Raw genomic sequence first — 24,286 nt, 5'->3', positions numbered from 1 at the left:
GACAAGGTGGACGGATCTGGGTGTGTCCTGACCTTCTTCTCCTTCTTTTTGCCCTCCATATCTTGCTGTGATGGTGACACTTTTCTGTTGGTTGAAGGTAGAGACACACTGTCCAACAGAAATGATAGATATTGGCACGTTATTGTAAACACAGTTCAGGTAGTTTTTAGTGTAAAAGGCAAACAGCGCCCTGAGGGCAGGGAGACTGCCACAGACCGACCTGCTAGACAGAGCTCAGCAGAGCAGACAAAGCTGTTAGAGAAACGGGACAATAAACGGCCCTGAGAAGCAAAGCTCCGCATCTCGACTCCTTCTCTGCCCGTGCGGGCTGGGAGAAAAGGACTTTTCACAATCTCGGGGTCATCTCGACCCCCAGAAAACCGAGAGGGGGTCTCCACTCGTCCCAGTGCCTGGTGAGGGGGGGGTCAGTGCTCGAGGGGGGTTCGGGGGCACTGAAGGGGGTGCGGGTGTGGTTTTTGGGGGGTCCCAGCGCCCCCCGGGGCAGGGTCAGTGCTCAGCAGCGGGGGCTGCCTGGGGACCCCCCCGGCCCTGAAATCACAGCCGGGTCTTCTGCAAGGCACTGAGGGGAGGCTCGTTCACCCCCCCCCCCCCCCACCAGCATCACCACACACCTTCCCAAAGTGTCCCCAGGTGCTCCCAAAGTGCCCTCAGAGTGTCCCCGAGTCTCTGCCGAGTCGACACTGGCCTGATGACGGCCCAGTGGTGATGTTGCTCTGTGCACAGCAGCCTCGGGATGTCCTCCATGGCTCTTTGGCACCGCTCGGCCACTGCACAGCCACCGTGGCCAGGAGAGGGACAGAAGAAGAGGCTGTTGATGTCCCCAAGTGTCCCCAGCAGGTGACGCGTGGCCAGGAGGGCACTGGCCTCCCACAGCTGCTCAGCCTCGGCCGCTGTGGCCACCAAGGCCGCACGGAAATCAGGGGACACCTCCGTTGTCCCCTCCAAGGCAGCCTCGATGTCCCGCGGTGGCTTTGTCACACGCGGCCACCAAGTCCCCCAGCAGCCCCAGGTACAGCTCCAGCCGCTGTCCCCTCCCGGTGGCCGCATCCCTGCAGGCGTCGCGGAGCTCGGTGGCCGCCTTGGCCAGCCGGGCCCAGCTGTCCATGAGCCTGTCCAGCACACGCCTGGCGCTGGCCAGGGCTCTCACACAGGCCCAGGTGGTCCCTGGGGTGTCCCCCAGGTTGGCCAGGGTCCAGCCCAGGGAGGGGACAGGGCGGTGGCCCAGGGAGGGGACACGGTATTGGCGCAGGGCGTCCTGGAGGTGAAAGATCAAGGTCCCCACAGCCACCCGCAGGAACTCTGGGGACACGGCCAGCAGCACGTCCCTGTGCGGCCTGGCCACGGTGGCCATCAGTTCTCTCAGGGTGGCCACCAGCTCACCTAGTGTGGCCACCACGGCCACCATCGCCTCCAGCAGCTGGTGGGGGACAGCTGGGGAGGGGACAGGAGAGGTGTCAGGGGCCTGGTGGCACTTGTGGCCTCCTACAGTGGCCCCTGTGCCCTCCTGTGGTCCCGTTTGTCCCCTCCCTGGAGGGCTCTGCTGTCCCCTCTGTCCCTTTTGTCTGCCCCTATCTCCCACATTCCCCCCCTGTCCCCTCCTGCCACCCTGGGTACCCTCCAGCCCCCTGCCACCCCTGTGTTCTGCTGTCCCTTCTGCCACCCCTCTGTCCCCTCTGCCACCCCTCGTGTCCCCCCTGTCTCCTTCCGCCCCCCCGCCAGAATTGTCGCACCTCGCGGGGCTCCATGGCCGCTGGGGACACTCCGGGGAGGGGACACGGCCGGGGACAGTTGGGAACACGCGGGAACGCGGCGCGGCCGGAGAGGGGGAAGAGGAAGAGGTGACGTCATCGCCCTGGCCCCGCCCCACCTTGGGCCGCTTTTGGGGGGTCCTGAGGAGATTTTGAGGAGGTCCTAGGTGAGCTTTGGGGGGTCCCAGGTGAGGGTTTGGGGTGTCCCAGGTGAGGTTTGGGGGTCCCAGGTGAAGGTTGGGGGGTCCCAGCTGAGAATTCCCAAGGATTTGGGGTTTCTCAGATGCCCAGGTGAGGTCTGGGGGCCCTAGGAGAAGTTTGGGCATCTCAGGGGAGAGTTTTGGGGGGTTCCAGGTGAGGTTTGTGAGGTCCTGAGAAGATTTCGGAGGGGTGCAGGGGAGCTTTAGGGGGTCCCAGGTGGGAATTCCCAAAGATTTGGGGGTTGCCAGGTGAACACAGCTCAGGGGGGCCGAGGAGGGAGGGGCTGGGGAGGTTTCGGGGTGTGTCCCATGGGTGGGCAAGGGGCGGTGAGGGAGGGTCCGGGGGAATTTAGGGGGGTAGGAGTGGGCAGGACGAACCCCCAAACACTGACCATGCCCTCTTTAGACCCCGGCAAGTGTTTTGGCCCCGCCCCTTGCCGCTGGACACGCCCACCGAGCGCCCCGCCCCCTTAGGCCCCGCCCCTCCCCGTTCCCAGCTCCGGGTTCTGGCCCCGCCCCCTCCTGAAGCCCCACCCCAAATGAGCCTTGGCCCCACCCCCGGATAGATTTTTATCAATGAAAACCAAAAATCGACACAAATTGACCCAAAAATTCAAACCCAGGGGAGTGGGGGAGAGGGACCACACCTGTGATGTCACGGGGGAGGGGCCAGGTGGGATTTTGGGGGGCTCTAGGTGGGCTTTTGGGGAGTCCAAATGAGTTTGGGTAGTGCCAGATGTTCCTGGGTGGGTTCAAGTGGGTTTTGGGGGAGTCCTGGTTGGTTTTGGAGGTCCCAGGTGGATTTAGAGGGGGATCCAGGTGAGTTTTAGCGGGATCCCAGTGAGTTCTGGGGGGCCCAGTGAGTTTGGGGGGCGGGTCCAGCTGTCCCTGGGTGGGTCCAGGTGGGTTTTGGGTGGGTCCAGGTGGTTTTGTGCAGTCCCAGGTGTTATTTGGGGGGATCCAGGTGTTCCTGGGGGGCCCTGCTGTGTTCAGGAGGCATCCAGGTGTTCCTGGAGTGTGGTAGATAGGGACAGGCGAACGGAAGATCTCGGGATGTGACGGAAAGAAAGACCCTTCCCCCTTCTCCCTGCTTCACGTTATCTATTAACCCCAGAGCATGTAACCACACCTAACCCAGTAGTTTTCCACTCCCGACTAACCTAGAGACCCTACAACCCCCCTCTGACGTAGCAAAGTCCCCCAAGACTATTTAAACCCATGAGATAAGATAATAAAGGCTTTTGACCGTCCACCACATTGGTGTCAGCGTGTGTCGTTAGCCCGAGTAGCCCGGGTGAGGCCGGGCTGCCGTGCTGTCTTCTTGCAACCAGGTCGCCGTTGTCTCTCATGAAGGCAACAGAGTCCCCGTGACACTGGGTCCTGGTGGAACCACAGAGGCCATGGTGACACTGCGGGGCCTCGTGGAGCTGAGGGGTTTCACCATTGTGACACTGCAAAACCAAAGAGAGCACTGGGAGAGTCCAGGGCCCAGGGGAACCAAGGGGCCATTCTGACACTGCGGGGCCTCATGGAACCAAGGGGACATTGTGACACTGCAGGACCTTGTGTAACCAAGGGGCCACTGTGACACTCTGGGGCTTCAAGGAATCTGGAACACCGTTGTGACACTGTGTGGCCTCATGGAAACAAGGAATCCATTGTGACACTGAGGGGACTTGTGGAACCACAGAGAGCATTGTGACAGTGTGGGACCTCATGTGACCATGGGGCCTTTGTGACACCCTGGGGCCCCATGGAACCAAGGGGCCACTGTGAAACTGCGGCACCAACGAGAACATTGTGACACTGTGAAGCCCCAAGGAACCAAGGAGTCCGTTGTCACATTTTTGGGGCCCCACGGAACCAAGGAGACCAGTGCAGGGCCTGGTGCAACCAAAGGGAATTTGTGACACTGAGGGCCCCTTGGAACCAAGGACATCTTTGCAGATGACACCAAGCTGGATGTGGGTGTTGATCTGCTGGAGGATAGAAGGGCTCTGCAGAGGGACCTGGACAGGCTGGATCCAGGAACCAAACCCAACAAGGTGAGGCTTAACAAGTCCAAGTGCCGGGTCCTGCACTTTGGCCACAACAACCCCTGCAGCGCTACAGGCTGGGGACAGAGTGACTGGACAGCAGCCAGGCAGAAAGGGACCTGCAGGGACTGATGGACAGCAGGCTGGACATGAGCCAACAGTGTGCCCAGGTGGCCAAGAAGGCCAATGGCTCCTGGCCTGGATCAGGAATTGTGTGGCCAGCAGGACCAGAGCTGCTGTGCCAGCACCGATCTACCCCCAGCTCTGCACACAGACATTGCTGCTGCAGCTCCAGAGAAGGCAACAAAAGGGCATCTCTGCAGAAAGCTCTGCTAGGACATCCTTGATTTCCTTTAAAGCCATCAAGAGCACAGCCCCTCATTGACACAGTCTGTGGCAACAGGGAAGGTGGAGACAAAATGACAAATGGCTAAAAATTTACATTTATTGTGGACAATATGAAAAAAAGTAAAACAAAGGAAAAAAATTCCCAACAACTAATTCAACAAGAAGTATCAAAGATGACTTTTGTTACAAGTGATTTGTAGAAATTGGCCATCATTTTAATGTTTCTGAAACCATCCAATCAAGAGTCTCCACACTGCAGCCTTGAGCTCCTGGTTCCTCAGGCTGTAGATGAGGGGGTTCAGGGCTGGAGGCACCACCGAGTACAGAACTGACAGGGCCAGATCCAGGGATGGGGAGGAGATGGAAGGGCGCTTCAGGTAGGCAAATATTACAGTGCTGACAAACAGGGAGCGCACGGCCAGGTGAGGGAGGCAGGTGGAAAAGGCTTTGTGCCGTCCCTGCTCAGAGGGGATCCTCAGCACTGCCCTGAAGATCTGCACATACGAGAAAACCATGAACACAAAACAACCAAATACCAAACAGGCACTAACAGCAATGAGCCCAAGTTCCCTGAGATAGGATTTTGAGCAGGAGAGTTTCAGGATCTGGGGGATTTCACAGAAGAACTGACCCAGGACATTGCCATGGCACAGGGGCAGGGAAAATGTATTGGCTGTTTGCAGCAGAGCATTGAGAAAGGCACTGGCCCAGGCAGCTGCTGCCATGTGGGCACAAGCTCTGCTGCCCAGGAGGGTCCCGTAGTGCAGGGGTTTGCAGATGGACACGTAGCGGTCGTAGCACATGATGGTCAGGAGGGAAAACTCTGTTCCAAGGAAGAAGATAAGCAGAAAAAGCTGTGCAGCACATCCTGTGTAGGAGATGTTCCTGGTGCCCCAGAGCAAACTGTGCATGGCTTTGGGGACAGTGGTGCAGATGGAGCCCAGGTCGCTGAGGGCCAGGTTGAGCAGGAAGAAGAACATGGGTGTGTGCAGGTGGTGGCCGCAGGCTACGGCGCTGATGGTGAGGCCGTTGCCCAGGAGGGCAGCCAGGGAGATGCCCAGGAAGAGGCAGAAGTGCAGGAGCTGCAGCTGCCGCGTGTCTGCCAGTGCCAGCAGGAGGAAGTGGCTGATGGAGCTGCTGTTGGACATTAGCTGTGGCTGCACATGGGCACCTGTTCAGAGAAAAGGATAGTTAAGTTTTGGAGGAGTTACCTGTAACCAAAATCAAAGCCATTTCCCATACACCCTCCTTTGTGACACACAAGGATATTCTTCTGTGTTTAAGAGCTTAGATGTTTTCAATTTAATCTCCCCCTATGTCTCTCCTGCTATTCTTGGATATCAGAAATGCCCAGCATTTCTGCTGCCCTCCAGGAGAGCAGAGTTGGTTCCCTGAGGCTACAGGATGAGTGGAGACTGGGGAGACATGGTCTGTCACTTCATTCTGCTTGGAGTTTCTCTGGGCTTTCATTTTCTCAAATTAAGGATGCTCACACTTCCATGTTTCTCTTACAAACCCCCAGGTACAGCTGAGACAGATGGATCCACCACAGCTCAGCTCCATATTTGGAGCCAAGGACTCACATTGCTCATTTCACCTACCCAGCAGCATTTTCAGTGTCAAAACACCTCTGCCTTTCCCCATCAATCTTATAAATCAGAGATGCTCTAGGACAGGTTTGCACCCTGCATTGAAGCTCCCAGCTTGGACTGAAACTTCAGGGAGACTTCCAAGTGTCCTTCTGATGGCACTGGATGAAGAGACACACAGCTCCTTCCCTGGCTGCACTGCCAGCATTGCCCAGAGCCGGGCACTGGGGACAGCTGTGTCACCCTGAGCCAGCTGTGCCCCCTGCCAGAGCCCCCAGTGCCGGGCAGCTGCTCCCAGCCCTGTGCTCTGCAGAGGGAACTGGGCCCGGGGCTGCAGAGCTGCCCCACGGCTCTGCTGCAGCTCTGCCTGCACAGGAGGGGCTGCACACCTTGGAGCCCCGGCCCTGAGGGCAGAGGCTTGGCTGGGGGACAGGAGGGAGGGGGCTTGTGCAGAGGGAGGGGCTGCACTGGAGGGGATCCTCTGGACATCTCTAAACTCCCCTGCCTCAGCATTTCTGGGCTTTGTTTTCTCTCCTTCCCTGATCTTCTCTCTGCTTCCTGGAGATTTTCCTCCTGCAGATGTTTCCCTGTGCCTGATCTCTCCCTGCCAGCACTCCCAGACCCCAAATCCCTGTGCACTCTCCTTGGCCTGACAGAACCCTGCCTGTTTGCAGGGCACTGGCTGGGGGCAGGTTCTGTTTGCAGCTTTCAGCAAGGACAGCTCAGACTGAGCCTGATGGCTCCAGCAAAGGTGGTGCTGGTGCTGTCCATGGGCAGAGTGGCTGAAAGCACATGAGGGATCACTTGTGAACCTATTGATCACTAAAATAACAGTTTGGATATCTCATGCACTTGTCAAAATTCATAAACCACCATTAATATTTACCCCCCTTCCCTGTCACTCTCCAATAATAGGAAACTGAATAAAAAGTCTTAGGAAATTTCCGCCTTTTTATCAAGATCGTTGTGTTGGAAAAATTCTATGACTGATCAGAACCCCTCAGCATCTCAGAGCTTTATGAGCATTTCACCCGCCATGCACCAGAAATGCTCAGAGTTGTACTCACAGGGTCTGTGGGCATTGGGATGTTCCAGCTTTAGGAGATCACTCCAGGAGCTGCAGCTGCATTGTCCTGCAGCCAGAGGTTCCTGTGCCAAGGGCTGGCAGTGATTCTGCCCCAGGCACTTCTCAGCCCCTTCCCAGCCCTGATTGATTGAAGCTCTCTGTGCCTCTGTGCTGTGCCCGGGCTGGCTGCAGGCAGTGCCCCAGCCCTGCTGGGCTGGGAGAAGAGCTGCTCAGCAAGAGAAATGTGCTTTTGAAGCTCTGCTTGGTTACCAGGATCACCCTCTGTGCCAGGAGCCCGGCCCAGCTCAGCAGCACAGACACAGCACAAGGACTTTAATGACCCTCTGGGGCTTTGTGCTCAGGCCCTGAACATCAGGCCCTGAGAGGGAGCTGCAGAAACCTCTCCAGAACTCCAAGTCAGAATCCAACTCCAAAGTTTCTTGGACTTTTAATGGGTCCCACTGAGGGACACAACTGAGAAAGTGTCTCCAGGCCCCAGGCAGAGCAGAGAACTGGAGGCACCTATGACAGGTGGGGACAAAGAGAAGCCAAGTCTTGGTGCCCTGGGGCACAGCAGGGTCTGTGCCACCAAGGGCTGGGAGGAGACACCTTGTCCTGAGGCCCTGGGGCCTCCTGGCACAGCCCCAGCCAGGCTGGGCACTGTCACCCCCTGGTCCTGCCCTCAGCATCCCCCCCTAGCCCACATCCCAGTGGCCTCAAGGATCTGCTGGAAGGAGTCCCTGGGGAGCCTTGGTCAGGAATGGCCCTGGGGGCTCCTTCATGCTCCCAGGGACTGCAGGTTTTTCAAAGGACTTTAGCTTTAGCTTTGGCCTTGCAGTTTCTGCAAGATTTCTGCAATCATGGCCTCCAATTATCTGCTCTAATTTGTCCCTGGAGAGCCTTTGTAATTAACAATACTCAGTGGGGCTCATTAATGCTTCAAGGTACTTCAGTTCTTTTAAGGTACTTGATGTTTCCCTTTTGATCCAGACTCTGTGAGAGGTTTGTGCAATCATGGCCCCAATTATCTGCTTTAACGAGTCCCTTGAGAGCTTTGTGCTGACACTTAGTGGGGCTCATTAATACTTTGAGATACTCAACTTTTGTAGGGTACTGTCGGAACTCAAAATGTCCCTCAGACATTTTTAGAGGTTCCAGGCCTTGGTCAGAAGCATTTTAGACCCTGGCAAGCAGCTGAGAACAGCTGTGATTTTGAGTTTGAACCATGGAATGAATTACCAACTTTGAAGGTGGAACAAGCAGTCACAGAGGGTTAGATGGTATAGTAAAAGTAGTCACAAATTAGAGGGTAAAATTTTTTAGTATTGTACAGGGGGGTTTTAACACCTGTACAGGGGGGTTTTACTTTGTACAGGGGGGTCAGGAGTTCTAAGATGGAGGAAAGTGGGCCTGAACCTGTTCTTCCTCCTTCTTCTTCCTTACCTCCATGTTCTTGGTGATGTTGGCATTTTTCTATTGGTTTAGGCTGGGGACACACTGTTCAACGTAGATGATAGATATTGGCACATTATTGTAAATATAGTACACGTAATTTCTTGTATATAATGTTTGTACCATCCCACTGAGGGGCAGAGCCCCACACACTGCCCTGCAGGACAGACCTGCGGCAGGGCAGCAGAACTTGTTATAGATAAGCAAAAATAAACAACCTTGAAAACAGCACAGACGAACTATGGCTTCTTCTTTGGCAACGGGGCAGAAAGACAGAGACTTTCTACAATCTCGGAATCACCAATACCCACAGATTCCGACAGGGTACTTTGGATTTTCCTTTCCACACTGAGAGGTTTTTGTGCCATTTTGAGTCTCTGAGAGGTTTTTGTGCCATCCTGGCCTCCAATTCTCTCCTTCAAGGAGTCCATGAGGAGCCTGTGTTGGGAATGGACCTCAGTGGGTCCCATAAATGCTTTGAGACACTTTGGGTTTTTCCTCTGTCTCTGACTCTGGAAAGGTTTGTGCAATCTCCTCTCAGGCCCTGAGGTTCCAGGGCTCAGTTCCAAATGCACCACGGGGCTCATTAGGATCAAGCAAGTCCTGACAAACCATGGCTCTGCCTTGATTTCCATCTTGTCTGGGGCAGTTCTTCAGGAAGTTTCTGTAGCAGTTTTGGTTCATCATTTTGTGATTTCTCGGCCAATGCATCAATTAGCGTGGTGGGTTCAGTGTTGGCTAATTACCAGTGCACTCACTAGAATATACTTACTCATTTCCCTCTGTGAGATAGGATTAGGAGAAAGGCAAAGTGGGATCAAAACTGTAAAAGGGTGTAGAGGAAAGTTTATTAACAGTAACTAAAAGAAAGAGTAATAAGAATCAGAGCAAAACATTGAGACCACTTCCTCTCTCCTTATAACCTGACAATATAAAGAGACAAAACCTAAATTTTTCTGTCAGTTTTCCACCTCTAGAATAGTCTTTCTTCAGTTCACTTAGGGAGAGAAGTTCCTCTTGTTAATGTTATGGAGACTTCTCCACAAGACAACGGTTATCTCATGGCTTTTCATTCCACATATAACAGCTGCCTGGAAAAATCTGCAATCGTGAAGTTCCTCTGAAACAGATTTTTGCAGTTCACTTAAGTTAACAAAATGAATTAAGCATTTATATTTTAGCTTGTACAGTTATGTGTTGAATTTCAGCCTTTTACTTAAGAAATCTCTTCCATAGTTCAAAGGGCATAAGAAAATGCAAATTTCTGAAGCTTATTACACAAAGAACAATGCCTAAGGATGCAAAGAATCCAGATAAAGAAGCTTCCCTGTCTCCAGGCCTATCAAGACTGACAGATGTACACAGATAAGCACCGAAGGACTGAAAGCGCATGTGCAGAGAGAATTCAAAAGTTCAATCATGAAGAAGACCACGATCTTCAGCCTCAAGAGACCACCAGAGACCCCCGCAAGACCACCATGGCAAACCACGCATGCCCAGAAGGGCCTAGACCTATTTAGCATGAGAGGCGAGGACAGGGGGGGCCAGGGGTTGAATATGCATGGGAAGGTTGTGTAATTATTGCATATGGAACACCTTTGTGAAGAAAAGTGTGGGTCACAGTAAGGATCGGGGCACAAGTTTTTGGAGAGCTATCTCACTTGTGCTGGGCACTGGCAATACAAACCCACTTCATAACTACCCCAAGTTGTGGAGTCTATTTATTTATTCCACATATCACTTCAAAAGTATAGAATTGTGACGTTCAAAGGTAGAAATAGAAACTGCCGAAAGCTAGCATAAAAATGGAAAATAGAAACTACTGGGAAAAGCTTATGACTATGCATGAATCTGATCAGTAAATACCAGCAAGCCCAACAATCGGTGTGCAGTTGGAGGGGAAAACCCCCACCAATGTGCCCAGTGCTGTTTTTGCTCATACATTACAATAATAATTACTAAATAATAATAACTAATTGAATTAATGCTTGATATATTGGCTGAGTCAAGCTTCCCATTTCTAACAGAAATTATTATGAAAAAGTGACCTTTCTTCCAGACAAAGTCCACCAAGTCATTCCCTGCATTTCTCCTTTTCAGATTCTTTCAGCCATCCACTGAGAGGTCCAGCTTTTTCTGGTGCTTTCCATGAACTGATTGAACTCTTGATTTATATCATTGCATGAGATGTGGAAGCTTCTGAACTGAACACAGAAACAAATTCCTGTCGGAGACGGGAGAAGCAGACATCGATTGATCATCTGCAAACTCAGTTTATTTGGTATACATCAGCTGCTTAAATACAGTTCTTAATTAGTTCATACATATTGCAAAAGTCAAGCTCCTTATTGGTTTATTATTGCTGTATCATTCTTACATCAACAGGATTTTATGTATCTACTTCTACATTTTTGTGGGTATCGTGTAATGCAAAGTCCCGGCTTCTACGTGCCGTTACCAGTTTCATGCCAGTTTCATCCAGGCTTCCTTATCTCAAGGGTACCCTGCTTTTGAAGCTGTCTTTGTTCTAACAGAAGACTGCCTTTGTTTTAGCAGAAGACTGCCTTTGTTCAAGTAAGCTGCTACTGCTTAGTCTGCAGGGTCTCTAATCTGCAGAGTCTGCAGCTCCAATAAATTGATCTTGCTATGTCCCTTTTCTGCTAACCCTTCCTGAACCAAATCCTCGACACTTCCCCCGTTTTCTTTAGCAGCAAGCAAAGCTGTGTTCCATTTCCGCTCAAAAACTGATATTAATGATTTTTGTAAGCATTGAAACATACATGGTAAAATGAGCATTAAAAGCAAAACAACTATCAATCCGATTATGAGAAGTTGCAGAAGATGTTTAAGCCAACCGGTGGTACCCCATGATTCAAATGACAATCCAAAAAATGTATCATCTCTTTGTAGGACCTGAACATGTTTTTGTAACTGCTGAATCTTCTTGTGAATGGACTCAGAACTATTATTCAAGGTCATACAGCACATTCCTTCAAAGTCTTCACACCCATGTCCGTGAGCTAACAACAAAAAATCAATAGCAGCTCAATTTTGTAATGTAGCGTGCCTAAGAGTATCTATGTCTGTAGCTAATAAACTCAAGAGCTCTGACGTGGCATTAGCTTGCTTACCAACCCAGCATTGTAATTTTTCTAATTGAAAAAGAGCATGTCCTGCAGCAACACCAGGTACAAAGATAGAGGCAACCACTTGCTTTGCGCGATTAAACAGGTTGACATTATCATCACAAGAAGCATCAATGGTTGAGTGCTTTCATCGTGTGGTGATTACCTGGCTGGTATTGCTATATAGGCCTAGCAGAGTGCTTTGGCTAGGGAATGCTATTGTGAGACGTCCAAACGTACATGGACTTCCAGTGGGCCGTTGAGGAATACCACTGAATGCTCTGTCCCCACAGATTAAAAAGATTCCAGCTGGCAAGCGGCGAGGAATTATTGTGCCTGAAGCTGGATTTGTTTTGGTTCGAGCGATAGAGTAACACCAAAAGGATTGATTTTTCCAATCATTCTGTTGTGGAGAAATGTCTGTAGGGAGTGTTGTTTTACACCAAGCAACATTGCCCTCATTGCACTCATACCTACTGGAGTTAATATAAATGCATGAAGCAGCATGTAGTGAACCTAGTATTTCTAATTCATCAGGCTTGTCACTAAAAGGCAGTTTATCATCCCATAAGTCATATTCCTCAAGGCAAGAGGTAATATTGTTCTTACAATGTTGCCTTGTTTGTAGGGTGACTAGGCTGTTGTACTCTGTTTCTTTTAATGGTGCTCCAATAAGACAGGTATGAAAAGGAGATTCTGGCTGGGCTAAGGACACACAAAAGTCTGTTCTATTCAGTTTTTGAGCTAGTGAGATCCACATAGTCTTTCGGGGAAACCAAGACTTAATGTTGGGATGTTTTACGGTAGTAGTGCTGGCGACGGTTAGCAATCCTAGCAAACTTATGGCAACAATATTCCCATTGGTTGGGAGGAATTTGCCACGCAGTAGGAATGTGTATATCATGGCTACAGCGAGCATCTAATATACCTGAGCGTCGATTTGTCAATATCCTTTTTGCAAAATGTTGTACTTGCCAAGCTAACTCCCTAAGTTGTAAATCTTCTCTATTTTCTATTCTAGCAAGGCTGTTTCTGATGTTATCTCCTGTTATCGCCGTTAATGCCTGCTGCGGCGATTCTCTATTCCAATCAAAACTACAATTGCGACACCAAAGTCCCCTACTAAAGTTTGTTTGATAAACTCACCACTGTTTGTTACAGCTACTACAATAAATTTTTACCCAAGCAAAATGATCTCTAGCAAAACATGAAATACAATCATTCCGATAAGGCCACAAAAACTTATCCCGCAATGTTGGGATGAGATATTCAGTCACTTCTTCAACACTGTCAAACAAAAACTTTATATTAAGTTCCTTTTCAACTTCCTTCAGCAGAGGTGTTAGTTTTCTCTGTAGGCGATAGGCTCTCCTTCTCTCCGGACTGTCCATCAGTTATGGCTGGTCGTGTCCATCTGGCTGGAACCCACAAGGTACCTGTTGGTGTGGAAACACACACGTAACCTCCACCCCAGTATACCACTTCAGCTGGACCCTGCCATAATCCTGATTTTGGGTCGCGATATCTGACCCACATTCTTTTCTCAAATCTATCTTTTGTTTCTTGTGTAATGTAATGTCTGACTGCTGGAGGTGTATTTTCTTCACCAAAGACACACAAATGGTTCAATACATACAGAACTTTCATCAGTCTCTCATGTGGATCTGTAACATCCTTGTGTTTTGCTAAATACTTCTTTAATGTTTGATTAGCTCTTTCTACTATAGCTTGACCAGTAGGAGAATTTGCTATTCCTGTTACATGTTTAATCTGCTATGTTGTGCAAAACTTAGCCATCTTTTGACTACTGTAGGCTGGCCCATTGTCTGCCTTTATTTCTGTTGGCAAGCCCATTACAGCAAAATGACTTGTAAGGTGCCTAACTACATGTAAAGCCTTTTCTCCTGTCTGTGCAGTTGCCCAAATATATTTACTATAAGTATCTATGGTAACATGTACATATTTCAGTCTTCCAAATTCTGGTACGTGGGTAACATCCATTTGCCAAACAGCATTTGCTTCTAACCCCCAAGGGTTAACCCCACAGCCTAAACCAAGGCCCCCATTATGATGACTGCAGATGGGGCATGCTCTAACGATAGCTCGGGCTTCCTGCAACCCTAACTTGAAAGTTCGAGCTAAACCTCTTGCATTTTGATGATATTGTGCATGAGACTGACGTGCTCTGGTGATAGCTTGCCCATCTGTAAGAGCCATCACCAGCCTGTCAGCCCTTGCATTACCCTCTCCCAGACCTGTATTCCATTTATGGCTTCTGATGTGTATGATGCAGTACGCTGCTATTCTTTCTCCAATGGCTTTCTTGAGTTGTATAAGCAACAAATATAGTCGTTTATTCTGAACCTCCCTAATAGCAGCATCCTCTATGCGCTGCGCTACACCTGCAACATAATAGGAATCAGTAACTACATTCAGTAGGCCTGGAAATTTGCTCAAAGCCCATACTACAGCTAAAAGTTCTAAAGTCTGTAGACTGTCTGCGACATCTGCTTCAAGGATTTCATGTTTCCATTGTTGTCCTTCTTTCCAAGTGACTGCTGCTTTACGGGACTTCTTCCCTGCATCTGTAAAAACTGTAATAGCATTTGCTAGCGGAGTGTCTGATCGCAAAGGTTTTACTATCCAGTTCCATTCTGACAGCTAATTCAACTGACGGGGAATTAATGGTCCAGTTTCTACTTTTGCTCCTGCATTTAATAAGGCTTTCTGTAATTCAGACGAACTTGCTAAATACCAGTCCAAATCTTCTCTTTTCATGGGCAAGTGAATGATTTGAGGTTCACTGCTAGTGACCTCCAGTATTCTTAAGCGTCCTTTTTTCAGTAGGGCTGCAATTTGCTTGATTTTTGAGCTGATGGTTCTTTTTGCCTGCAATGGAGGTGACAGCCACTCTAGAACCCGTATCTCCTCTGTTTTCTTTATCATTTGAGTTAATGCACCAAGCAAATGTTCGGAGGTACTCCAAACAGTTAAATTGATAGGCTGATCTGGAACACGACGCATTACAAATCTAGTATCAACACACTGAATGATTTCTTGTAAGGCGATTGTTTGCTGCTGAGATATTGTAATTGGGGTACTAGGGTCTGTTCCCTGCAAAAGAGGTCGCAATAGATCCAATAATGAGTTAGGAATACCAACAATAGGTTTCAGCCATTGTAGATCACCAAGCAACTTCTGAGCATCATGCAAAGTAGTAAGGTTGGCGTCAATTTGTAACTTCTGAGGCCTAATCACTTGCTCTGTAATTGTCCATCCCAAATACTTCCATGGTGCAGATATCTGAATTTTTTCTGATGCAACTTCAAGGGATGCTGATGCAAGTGTTGACTTAATTTCTTCTAATTGCTGATTTGAAAATGACTGTTCTTGGGCAAACAGAATATCATCTATGTAATGATAAATTATTGTCTTTGGCCATTTTGCCTGTAAAGGTTGCAAAGCAGCATCTACATATAGCTGACATAACGTAGGCGAGTTACGCATTCCTTGAGGTAATACTGTCCATTCAAAACGTTTGTCTGGTTCACCTCTATTTATGGCTGGCAAGGTAAATGCAAAACGTTTAGTATCATTTGGATGCAGGGCAATAGTGAAAAAACAGTCTTTCAAGTCAATTATTAGTAGTGGCCAATCTTGAGGCAGCATGGAAGGATTAGGTAGGCCAGGTTGTAATGCTCCCATGGCTTCCATCTGATCATTGACAGCTCTGAGATCATGTAACAGTCGATATTTGCCTGATTTCTTCTTAATTACAAAAATAGGAGTGTTCTACGGACTAGTAGACAGTTTCAAATGTCCCTGCTATTGTTCCTCTACTAATTCGTGGGCATGTTGCAAACTTTCCCTTTTTAAAGGCCACTGCTTAACCACTACTGGGGTATCTGTGACCCAGGTGAGTGGGATGGGAAAGGTCCAAGCAATGGCAATTAGCCGAAAGGGTGTTCATTAGACAAAACCACTCCTAATTGAGCCAGTATGTCTCTTCTAATCAAGCATTGAACAGCAGAGGGTAAGGCAACAATAGAAAAAACAGCAGACAATTGTTGACCATCAATGACTATAGTAACAAGTGGAGTTTTTCGTGCCAGGGTAAAACCTTCAACTCCAGTTACCATATCTGTAGTCGCCTTCTGTGGCCAGTGTGCAGGCCAGTTGTCTGGGGATACTATGCTTGTATCCACTCCTGTATCAAGCAGTCCTGAAAGAGTGATTGATTGATTGTCATAAGTAATTTGAATTGTCTTTTTGGGTCTGGTGTTAAGATCCACAGATAGCATGACAATACCAGAAGATCCAAAACCTTTATCTCCTCGCTGTTGATTGTTTCTCGGGCTGATGCCTTTTGTCATCTGCGGCAGAGGAATTAATTGTGCAATTCGCTGCCCTTTCTTGATACTTAAAGGTGGAAATGGTGTATGTGCCATCACTTGTATTTCCCCATTGTAATCCGCATCAATGACTCCTGGTAATATAAAAAGTCCCATTATGGTTACTGACGAACGTCCTAGTAACTAGTGCTCCATATTTTTGTCCATTTATTTTAAGTGGTCCTTTGATGCCAGTCGGAATTTTCTCAGGACAGGTGGTCATGAGAGTAACATTTATTGTTGCTTCCAGGTCGAGTCCCAAGCTCCCTGCGGTGGCTGGTTGTAAAGTCCCGGTCCCTGCGGTGGCTGTTTGTAAAGTCCCGGTGCAGATGTTGCAGCAGCAATTTGTATCGGGGCGCGGCTGCTGGTCGCGCTCCTCAGTCCGTTTCCCGATCGCCGTCTACAAGCTGAGGTATTATGATTGCCGGATTGACATTTTTGACACCAAATTCCAGTGGCTCGGCAGTTCCTTCGCGTATGACCATCTTTTCCACATCGATAACATTTAAAAGATGAAAGCAGACTGTCATTAGTGGCAGCGGGTGCTATGGTGGACGCACGGAGTGGCGCAAGAGCAGCTAACACTTGATTCTGAGTGGATTATGCCTGTTTCTGTAGCCCTACTCCTAATTCCTTTATAGCATTCACTAAAAATGCCTGCTGTCCTGTAGGTTGTAGTGCCATGTGCTCTAATGCCTCTTCTATTGTCCAATTAGCCCCCAAGGTAGCTAATACTCTCTTTGTTTCTTCATTACTGTTTTGCAATGCGCATTGTTTTAACAAAGCTCCTTTCATGTACTCCGGTACTCCAGCCCTTTCTATTGCTGCCGCGGCTTTGTCAATAAAGCTCCCAAACTATTCCTCTCTGCCCTGTTTAATTCCCATGTACATTGGAACACCTGTACCATCCTTTACTCTGTCTATAGCCGTTCTCACTAACCTCATCGCTTCTCTCACCTTATCTGCTCCTATTGTCATTTGTGCATCAGTTCGGAGATATAACCCTAATCCCATCATCTCTTCTATGGTGATCCCATGTAGTGGATCCCCAGGTTGCCGCTGGACAGACACTGACTCTTGTACAGCTGCCTGCCAGTGCGCATTAAACAACAATTGCTGATGTTGAGTAAAGATTAATTTGACAATCCCTCGCATGTCATTAGGTATTAAAAGCATAGTATCAAAAATGTAGTCAATCATCTGCTTAGCTGGCTCACTTTTCGGGCCAAATTGTGCTACTGTTTGTCTCAATTGTGCCAGTAATTTCCAATCTAAAGGTGTATAGGTGCCTAACTGATGTGTTACTTGTCCATTTTGGTCCACTACCGGAGAGTAGGTAACAGGGAAAGCTAAATTACTACCACCAGCCGCCTCCACTAAAACATCATTCTCCACTCTCCAGTCCGTGCTTTGCAAGTTCTCTCCAAGCATCCCTCCTTTGTTTCGCTATTCCCCCCCACAAGTCACTTTGTGCCCCAGGGACAGGATTAGGCACAGGAGGTTATCTGCTAATTGACTGCACATTAGAAGGAGATGAAGGGGACTCATTAAACGGTGGCTTAGGTAGCACTTGTATTCTACTCTCCGTTTCCTTTAAAGGAGGTGCAGACGGTTCTAAACTATTTTGAACTGCAGCTGCGACTGGGCTAGCGGCCAGTCCATGGGCAGGCAATACAATTGTAGATACACTAGGTGCTAATGGCTCATGCTCCTGACTATAAAGCATATTTGTTTTGGCAGCTGCGATTGCCTCTTCAGCCGCCCTTTTTTCTGCTAATTGCTGCAACAAAGCATTCTGTACAATGCACCACACTTTTCCTAACTTTTTAGCTGTTTTATCATCTTCTAACACTGCTTCCCATAAAATATCTCCTAACTTACGCCATTCACTAACTTGATGCACTGCATGCGGATTACTAAATACTCCCTTAATATATTCTCAATCTAATAACCCCAGTAACTCTTTTCTTAAATCTACCCCCTTAATTCCTCTTTTTTCAAGACTAGAAATAAATAAATCATATGCTGCTTGCCTGTCCATGATTAATAGTCAGCGCTGTTGTGGCACTCCAGGTCCGGCAGCACGTATGGCCCAGCTCCACCTGTATGAACACTGGGGGTGCGTTCCTGCAGAAATTTCCTCGCATGCACCACTCCGCGGCCGCAATGGAGCCCAACCCTACTTCTCCGGCCGATGGCACGTACAGTCTCCCCCGTTTCCGTCAGGGAGCTCACGTCGGGGTCACCATTTTGTCGGAGAAGGGAGAAGCAGACATCGATTGATCATCTGCAAACTCAGTTTATTTGGTATACATCAGCTGCTTAAATACAGTTCTTAATTAGTTCATACATATTGCAAAAGCCAAGCTCTTTATTGGTTTATTATTGCTGTATCATTCTTACATCAACAGAATTTTATGTATCTACTTCTACATTTTTGTGGGTATCGTGTAATGCAAAGTCCCGGCTTCTACGTGCCGTTACCAGTTTCATACCAGTTTCATCCAGGCTTCCTTATCTCAAGGGTACCCTGCTTTTGAAGCTGTCTTTGTTCTAACAGAAGACTGCCTTTGTTTTAGCAGAAGACTGCCTTTGTTCAAGTAAGCTGCTACTGCTTAGTCTGCAGGGTCTCTAATCTGCAGAGTCTGCAGCTCCAATAAATTGATCTTGCTATGTCCCTTTTCTGCTAACCATTCCTGAACCAAATCCTCGACACCAAACCAACTCAAGAAAATGGAAAATTGACAGATGATGACACTTGGTTGTCTCCCAGATCACCATTGTATTACAACTATTCAGAATATGGTAAAAATTCGACTCAATCTGTGACACCGCCAAGAGGTGGTGCAGGAAAACTGCCCCCAGGAACCTTCCTCATTTGTGGGGACCGAGCCTGGTCAGCAGTCCCTCAAAATGCTAGGGGAGGCCCATGTTATATCGGTAGGTTGATGCTTTTTGCTCCCACCATACATCAGGTTCTCGAATTGCCTCAGAAGACTCAACGAGCCAAACGCAGTGTTCTCCAAATGGACCCTAATTGTAAAGATATAGTGTCATTGTGGGGGCGTGCCTCTGTAGTAGTAGCCTCACTTTTTGCCCCAGGGGTCGCCTCATCAAAAGCGCTCACACAATTGAGAACTCTAGCCTGCTGGACAGGAAAACAAATTAATATCACATCTAAATTGATAAGTGAGCTTGCTGCAGATGTAGACAATACCCGTCATGCGGTTCTACAAAACAGAGCTGCAATTGATTTCCTTCTTTTAGCACAAGGACATGGGTGCGAAGAATTTGAGGGCATGTGCTGCATGAATTTGTCTGACCATTCTCAATCGATTTATAAACAGTTAACGCAATTGAAGGACAACATGAAAAAACTTACCGTAGTGGACACTCCATTTGATAACTGGCTCAATTCTTTAGGTTTTTCTGGCTGGGTCAAAGACTTAATTCATTTTGGTATTGTACTTCTTTTTATCTTTATAGTTATTTTAATTGTTATACCGTGTTTTTCACAGTGTGTGCAAAAATTAGTTAATCGCACCTTCACTCCAGCCTGGGTAGCTCAGAAAGAAAAAGAGGGAATTGTTGCAGCATCTTTGAGAGAAAGAGGACATGAGTTATGAGATTTGAGCTACTCCAGTCTAGGCCTCAGATTTGGGCCTTGTGGGCCTTCAAGCCTCTGACGCAGTTAGAAACTCAGAGCTTGTGGCGCAGATAGAAATAGTCTTAAGGTGTGATGGGGACCACTGGGTTGTCTGGGTGTGAATTAGTATAGGTTTTATAGTGTAAGGTGTAGGCCGTTTTAAGGAAAAGGTAAACAATGTTAGCCTACCAATCAGAGTGTCTTTGTTTTTGTAAACTATGTAGAAGCTTATATAAACTACCACCTTATCTTGAATAAATGGAGAACGCTTGATTAACCACATTGGTTCAGACCTGCGTTTGTCTTGTCCAGCTTTCCGTTTTTCTGAGATTCCCTGGCTTTTGTTTATAAGCTTTTCTCTCTGAATTCCTGAAGAAGAGCTCAAGGAAGAAGAGGCCTGTGAAGTAGGAAAATTCATCAGCCAGCTCCAAGTGGGTGAGGATCCATGCCCATCAGAGCAGCAATGAGCAGAAATGGGCACAGCTTTGTGGCTGCCCCAGCTCTGGGATGGGCCCTGGGCCTGGAGCAGGAGCAGCTCTGCAGGGCCCCAAGGCTGGGGCTCTTGTGCTGGCCTGGGCAGATGGGATGGCAGGAGGGGCTGCAGAGCTCTCAGCACCTCAGCCAGAGGGGAGCAGGGCAGCCAGGGAGCTCCTTTGGCCTTGGCCAAGCCCCTTCCCCCATGGTGGGGCTGAGTCCTGGCTGAGCTGCAGCTGCTGCTGTGCCCTTGGCAGGGGCTGAGGCCGTGGGGCAGTGCCCAGAGCAGCCAGGCCTGAGCGGAGCTGTGGGGCCAGAGCCGGCTGGGCTGTGCTGGGGAGAGGCCCTTGGTGCTGCCCAGAGCTCAGGGCAGCTGGCAGAGCTTGCAGGGAGCTGGGCTGGGCTGGGAGAGCCTGGCACAGGAACCATCAGTGTCCATCTCAGCCTGGCTGAGCGGGCAGGGGCAGGACTCAGCCCAGGCCTTGTGGGGCAGGGCCAGAACCTGGGCAAGGCATTGAAAACAGGCAAGAGCCCGAGAGAGGAGGCTGCTGTGTGTCCTTGGGGGCATGGACAGAGCAGGGAGGGGCCCAGGACATTTGTCAGTGCCAGCCTCTGTCTGTCCCAGCCCTCGGCAGCCCTGGCTGCTGAGCTGGGGCTGGCAGCAAGGCCGGGCACAGACAAGGAATTGCTGAGCATGGCCTGCGCTGGCCAGGGCTGCCTGTGCCAAAGGCAGAGCACAGCTGCCCTTGGGGGCTGCAGGAACACTCAGGAGCCCAAAGAGCCTCCATGGCTGTGCTGGAGACCAAGGCTGGAGCAGGGAAATGCAGGGCTGCTGCGCCATGGGGAGGGCATGGAATTCCAGCACACACCTCAGCTCTCTGATGGTCCCGGCACCGTGCTGGGCCCTGTTCCAGACTGGAGCAGAGCAGATGTTGATGGCACAGGAGCCCTGCGGGGCTGGCAGGGACCTGCAGCTTGCAAGGTGCTCTGCTCTCCCTCAGCTCCTCTGAGAGATCCAATCCCAGCTCGGCACCTCAGGGCACAAGTGGCACTGCCTGTTCATGGGCACACAGCTGATGTCTGCCTGGAAAGGGGCACAGGCGTTAATATTTGTGCATTTCATATTATACAAGGACATTTTTATTATCTGGGTCACTTGAGTACTTTGAAGAAATGGCAAAATTTTCCCTCCAGGAACAGAAATTTCTTGGAGGCAGGAGGAGAAATACTGACCTTGCTTTCTACGTGTGTCACCAATATCCTGTTTATTATTTCCTCTCCCTCTTCCTTCAGGTGTTTCCAGCTCTCCTGTTAAAATGGCCATGTCTAAAGACATCTGTTCACTAGACCAGCTGGATCAATGTCCTTCCTGTTGCTCCCAGATTTCCTCCTCTAGGTGCTGTCTGGTCATTCAAGTGACTCTCAACTGATTGGTTTCATGCTTTTAGCTTAAGGAAATTGTCCAATCTTTCCAAAGTTCAAATAAATATCACATTAGTCAACACCTTACTAATATTTACATCCCAGAATTTCACTTTCTTATGTCTCTGTCTAAAACATGCTTTGAGCTTTATGTAGTAGCCCAATCTTTCTGAAGTTGAAATACATATATAATTATTCAACACCTTACTTACATTTATATCTATCCCAGAGTTACCTTTTATGTCTTTGTCCAAAGCTGTTCCTGTGCAGAAATCCCTTGGGCATGGGGGACATGTCAGATGCTGCTGGGACATCACAGAGAGTTGAGGGAAGAGCTGTGATTGTTTTTAAACTGTTCAAATGTTCAACTTGTGTTTGTTGGCAAGAAACCTCTCTGTGCCTCTGAGAGTCACCAGTCCCTGAGCCCAAAGGACACAAACCCGATGAGTTGTGGTTCCCACTGCAGGGGCACTTGGACCTTGGCTCTGCACAGGAGAGCTCTTCATCCACCTTCCCTCTTTTCCTCCCTCTGGGCATGGAGGCAGCTCCTGCCTTCAGCCTCTGACTCGTGTGTGCAAAGAGCAAATCTGGGCAGAATTGGGGCAGGGAGGGTTTGGGGGAACCTTGGGATCTGTGCTGGGCACAGAAGGTGTTTCCATTGCTCTGAGACTGTCTGCTGTGCAAAATGGATTTAATATCCAGCAGAGGAATGACTTTTGCATTTGATGGAGCTGTGCCTTCCCTTGGCTTTGTTGGCTGGCAATAAATGGACATCCCTCCGTGTCTGGGGCAGCTCCTTCTCCAAGGAAAGCAGGTGGGAGTTGGAGCCAAGGAGCTGAAACCCGCAGGTGCAGCCTGGGCTGGAGGGAGCTCAGATTTGCACAAGGCTGCTCTGAGTGCCAGGGCTTGGATGGGGGAAATGGTGGGGTGGGGGTAGGGACAGAGTCTGATGGATTGTCAGCCACAAAGGGTCTTGATTTTAATATCTATTCAAATGGCATGAGGAGGCACTTGGATTCAGTGTCCATTGGAGATTTCACACATCAATTTATTAGGAGTAAAAAAAGCTAAACAGGACCTGAAGAAATCTTTTCTCACTGTCTTTTCAAATATAGTGTAATCAACCACAAGAGATTTGAAAACTTAAATTATTCCCAGGGCTTGGCTTGTTAAGGTGTTCTGAATGTTAATGAGCCCTGGGGCACTGAATTCCTGCACTGAAGAGCTGAAGGCTGAAGAAGCCTCTGGAGCAGTAAAATTCAGCAGCAGCCTCCAAGTTGCTGGGGATGTCAGCAGCCCCCACTGAGGCCATCCCTGCCCAGAGACCCTGGGGGAATGGGCAGACAAGGAGAGCGTCCCTGGGGCTGGGGCAGCAGAACTCAGAGGCACCAGCGGCTCCAGCTGGGAAATGGAGTGTGGGATGGGGCTGTGAAAGCCCTGCCTGGGCTGTGCCAAGCAGGACACACAAGCCCTGACCCCCATCCCCTAAAAACTCTCTCAATGGGACATTTAAAAGGAATTACAATTGTTTCTGTCCTCTGAGTTGGATGCACTGGAGAAATACCAACAAGAGATTCTCAGGAGCTCAAAACAATAAAACATCCTTTCTGGCAACATAGAAGATAAGAGAAACTTTGGGAAAAGGTTTAATAGGTCATTAAATCAACAAAAAACATTTCTCAAAGCATTAATCCTCGGATGTAGGGAGTTTTGGAGGTGGAATCCCAGTTTTGGCCATGACAGGATGAATGATTTTTTCCTATAGGAAAGAGAAGTGCAAGTCCAAGTGTCCTGGAAGAAGATGAGAGGTGGGCACCCTTAGGCCAAGCCAGCCAGACCTGACTCTCCTGACACCTTTCATCTAGGGGCTATCCTTGGACACAGGGCATTTTGGAGGTGGAATCTCAATTTTGGCTGTGGGTTCCTGGATAGGAAGAATTATTTACATTAGGAAGAAAAGAACAGAGCCCCGGTGTTTCAGAGGCACATGAATGCCAGCCCTCAGGAAGCCAAGGACAGCCAGACTTGTCAGTCCTGGCAGCTTTTGTCTGGGAGCTATCCTTGGATACAGGGAATTCCGGAGGCAGATCCTCAGTTTTGGCCATGGGTGCCTGGTCGAGATGGATGGGTTTTTTCTCATAAGAAAGAAAAGCACATGGTCCCAGTGTCTGAAAGGCAGATAAGAGGTGACCCTTGGGTGGTCAAGGCAGCCAGACCTGTCTCTCCTGGCAGATTTCATCTGGAAACAATCCTTTTACATAAGGAAATTTGGAGAAGAAATCCTGGTTTTGGCCCTGGTTCCCTGGAGGAGAAGGACAGTTCTCTCCCATGGGAAGGAAAGCCCAGAGCCCCAGGGCTTCAGGGGCAGATGAGAAGCAGCCCTCAACATGCCAAGGTGGTCAGGTGGTCCCCAGGAGGCCCAGCCAGCCAGACCTGTTCCATGTTCCCTTGGTTCCATGGGACCCCACAGTGTCACAATGGTCTCCTTGGTTCCATCAGGCCCTGGAGTGTCACACTGTTCCCCTTGCTTCTGCAGTGTCACAATGGCCCCGTGCTTCCATGAGGCCTTGCAGTGTCACAATGGCTTCGTGGTTCCACAGAGCCCTGATGTGTCACAATGGCCCCTGGGCTCTGTGTGCCCTCACTGTGTCACAGCGGCTCCTCTGTGACGCTGCGGGCTGCACAAGGTCACCATGGACCCTTGGTTCCTTGGGGTCTCTGAGTTTCACATTGGTCTCCTTGATTCCATGAGGCAGCACAGTGTCACA

General features: G+C 49.2%; 3 protein-coding genes across 4 annotated transcripts in view; 1 reads left to right on the top strand and 2 right to left on the bottom strand.

Annotated features, from left to right (window-relative positions):
* LOC140680884 (uncharacterized) overlaps positions 1 to 24,286 on the top strand; it is a 421,560-nt gene that overhangs the window by 19,557 nt on the left and 377,717 nt on the right. The window lies entirely within an intron of this gene.
* Positions 1 to 24,286, bottom strand: part of LOC140680909 (uncharacterized) — a 692,735-nt gene that overhangs the window by 563,714 nt on the left and 104,735 nt on the right. The window lies entirely within an intron of this gene.
* On the bottom strand, positions 4,569 to 5,501 carry LOC140680992 (olfactory receptor 14J1-like). Its single transcript, XM_072919899.1, has one exon. The coding sequence runs from the start codon at positions 5,499 to 5,501 to the stop codon at positions 4,569 to 4,571; it is 933 nt and encodes a 310-aa protein (XP_072776000.1).

This window comes from Taeniopygia guttata, chromosome 30 (assembly GCF_048771995.1).
Source record: "Taeniopygia guttata chromosome 30, bTaeGut7.mat, whole genome shotgun sequence".
Taxonomy (NCBI): Eukaryota; Metazoa; Chordata; class Aves; order Passeriformes; family Estrildidae; genus Taeniopygia; species Taeniopygia guttata.
The sequence above is the reverse complement of the archived record's forward strand: the minus strand, read 5'-3'. Positions and strand labels throughout refer to the sequence as shown.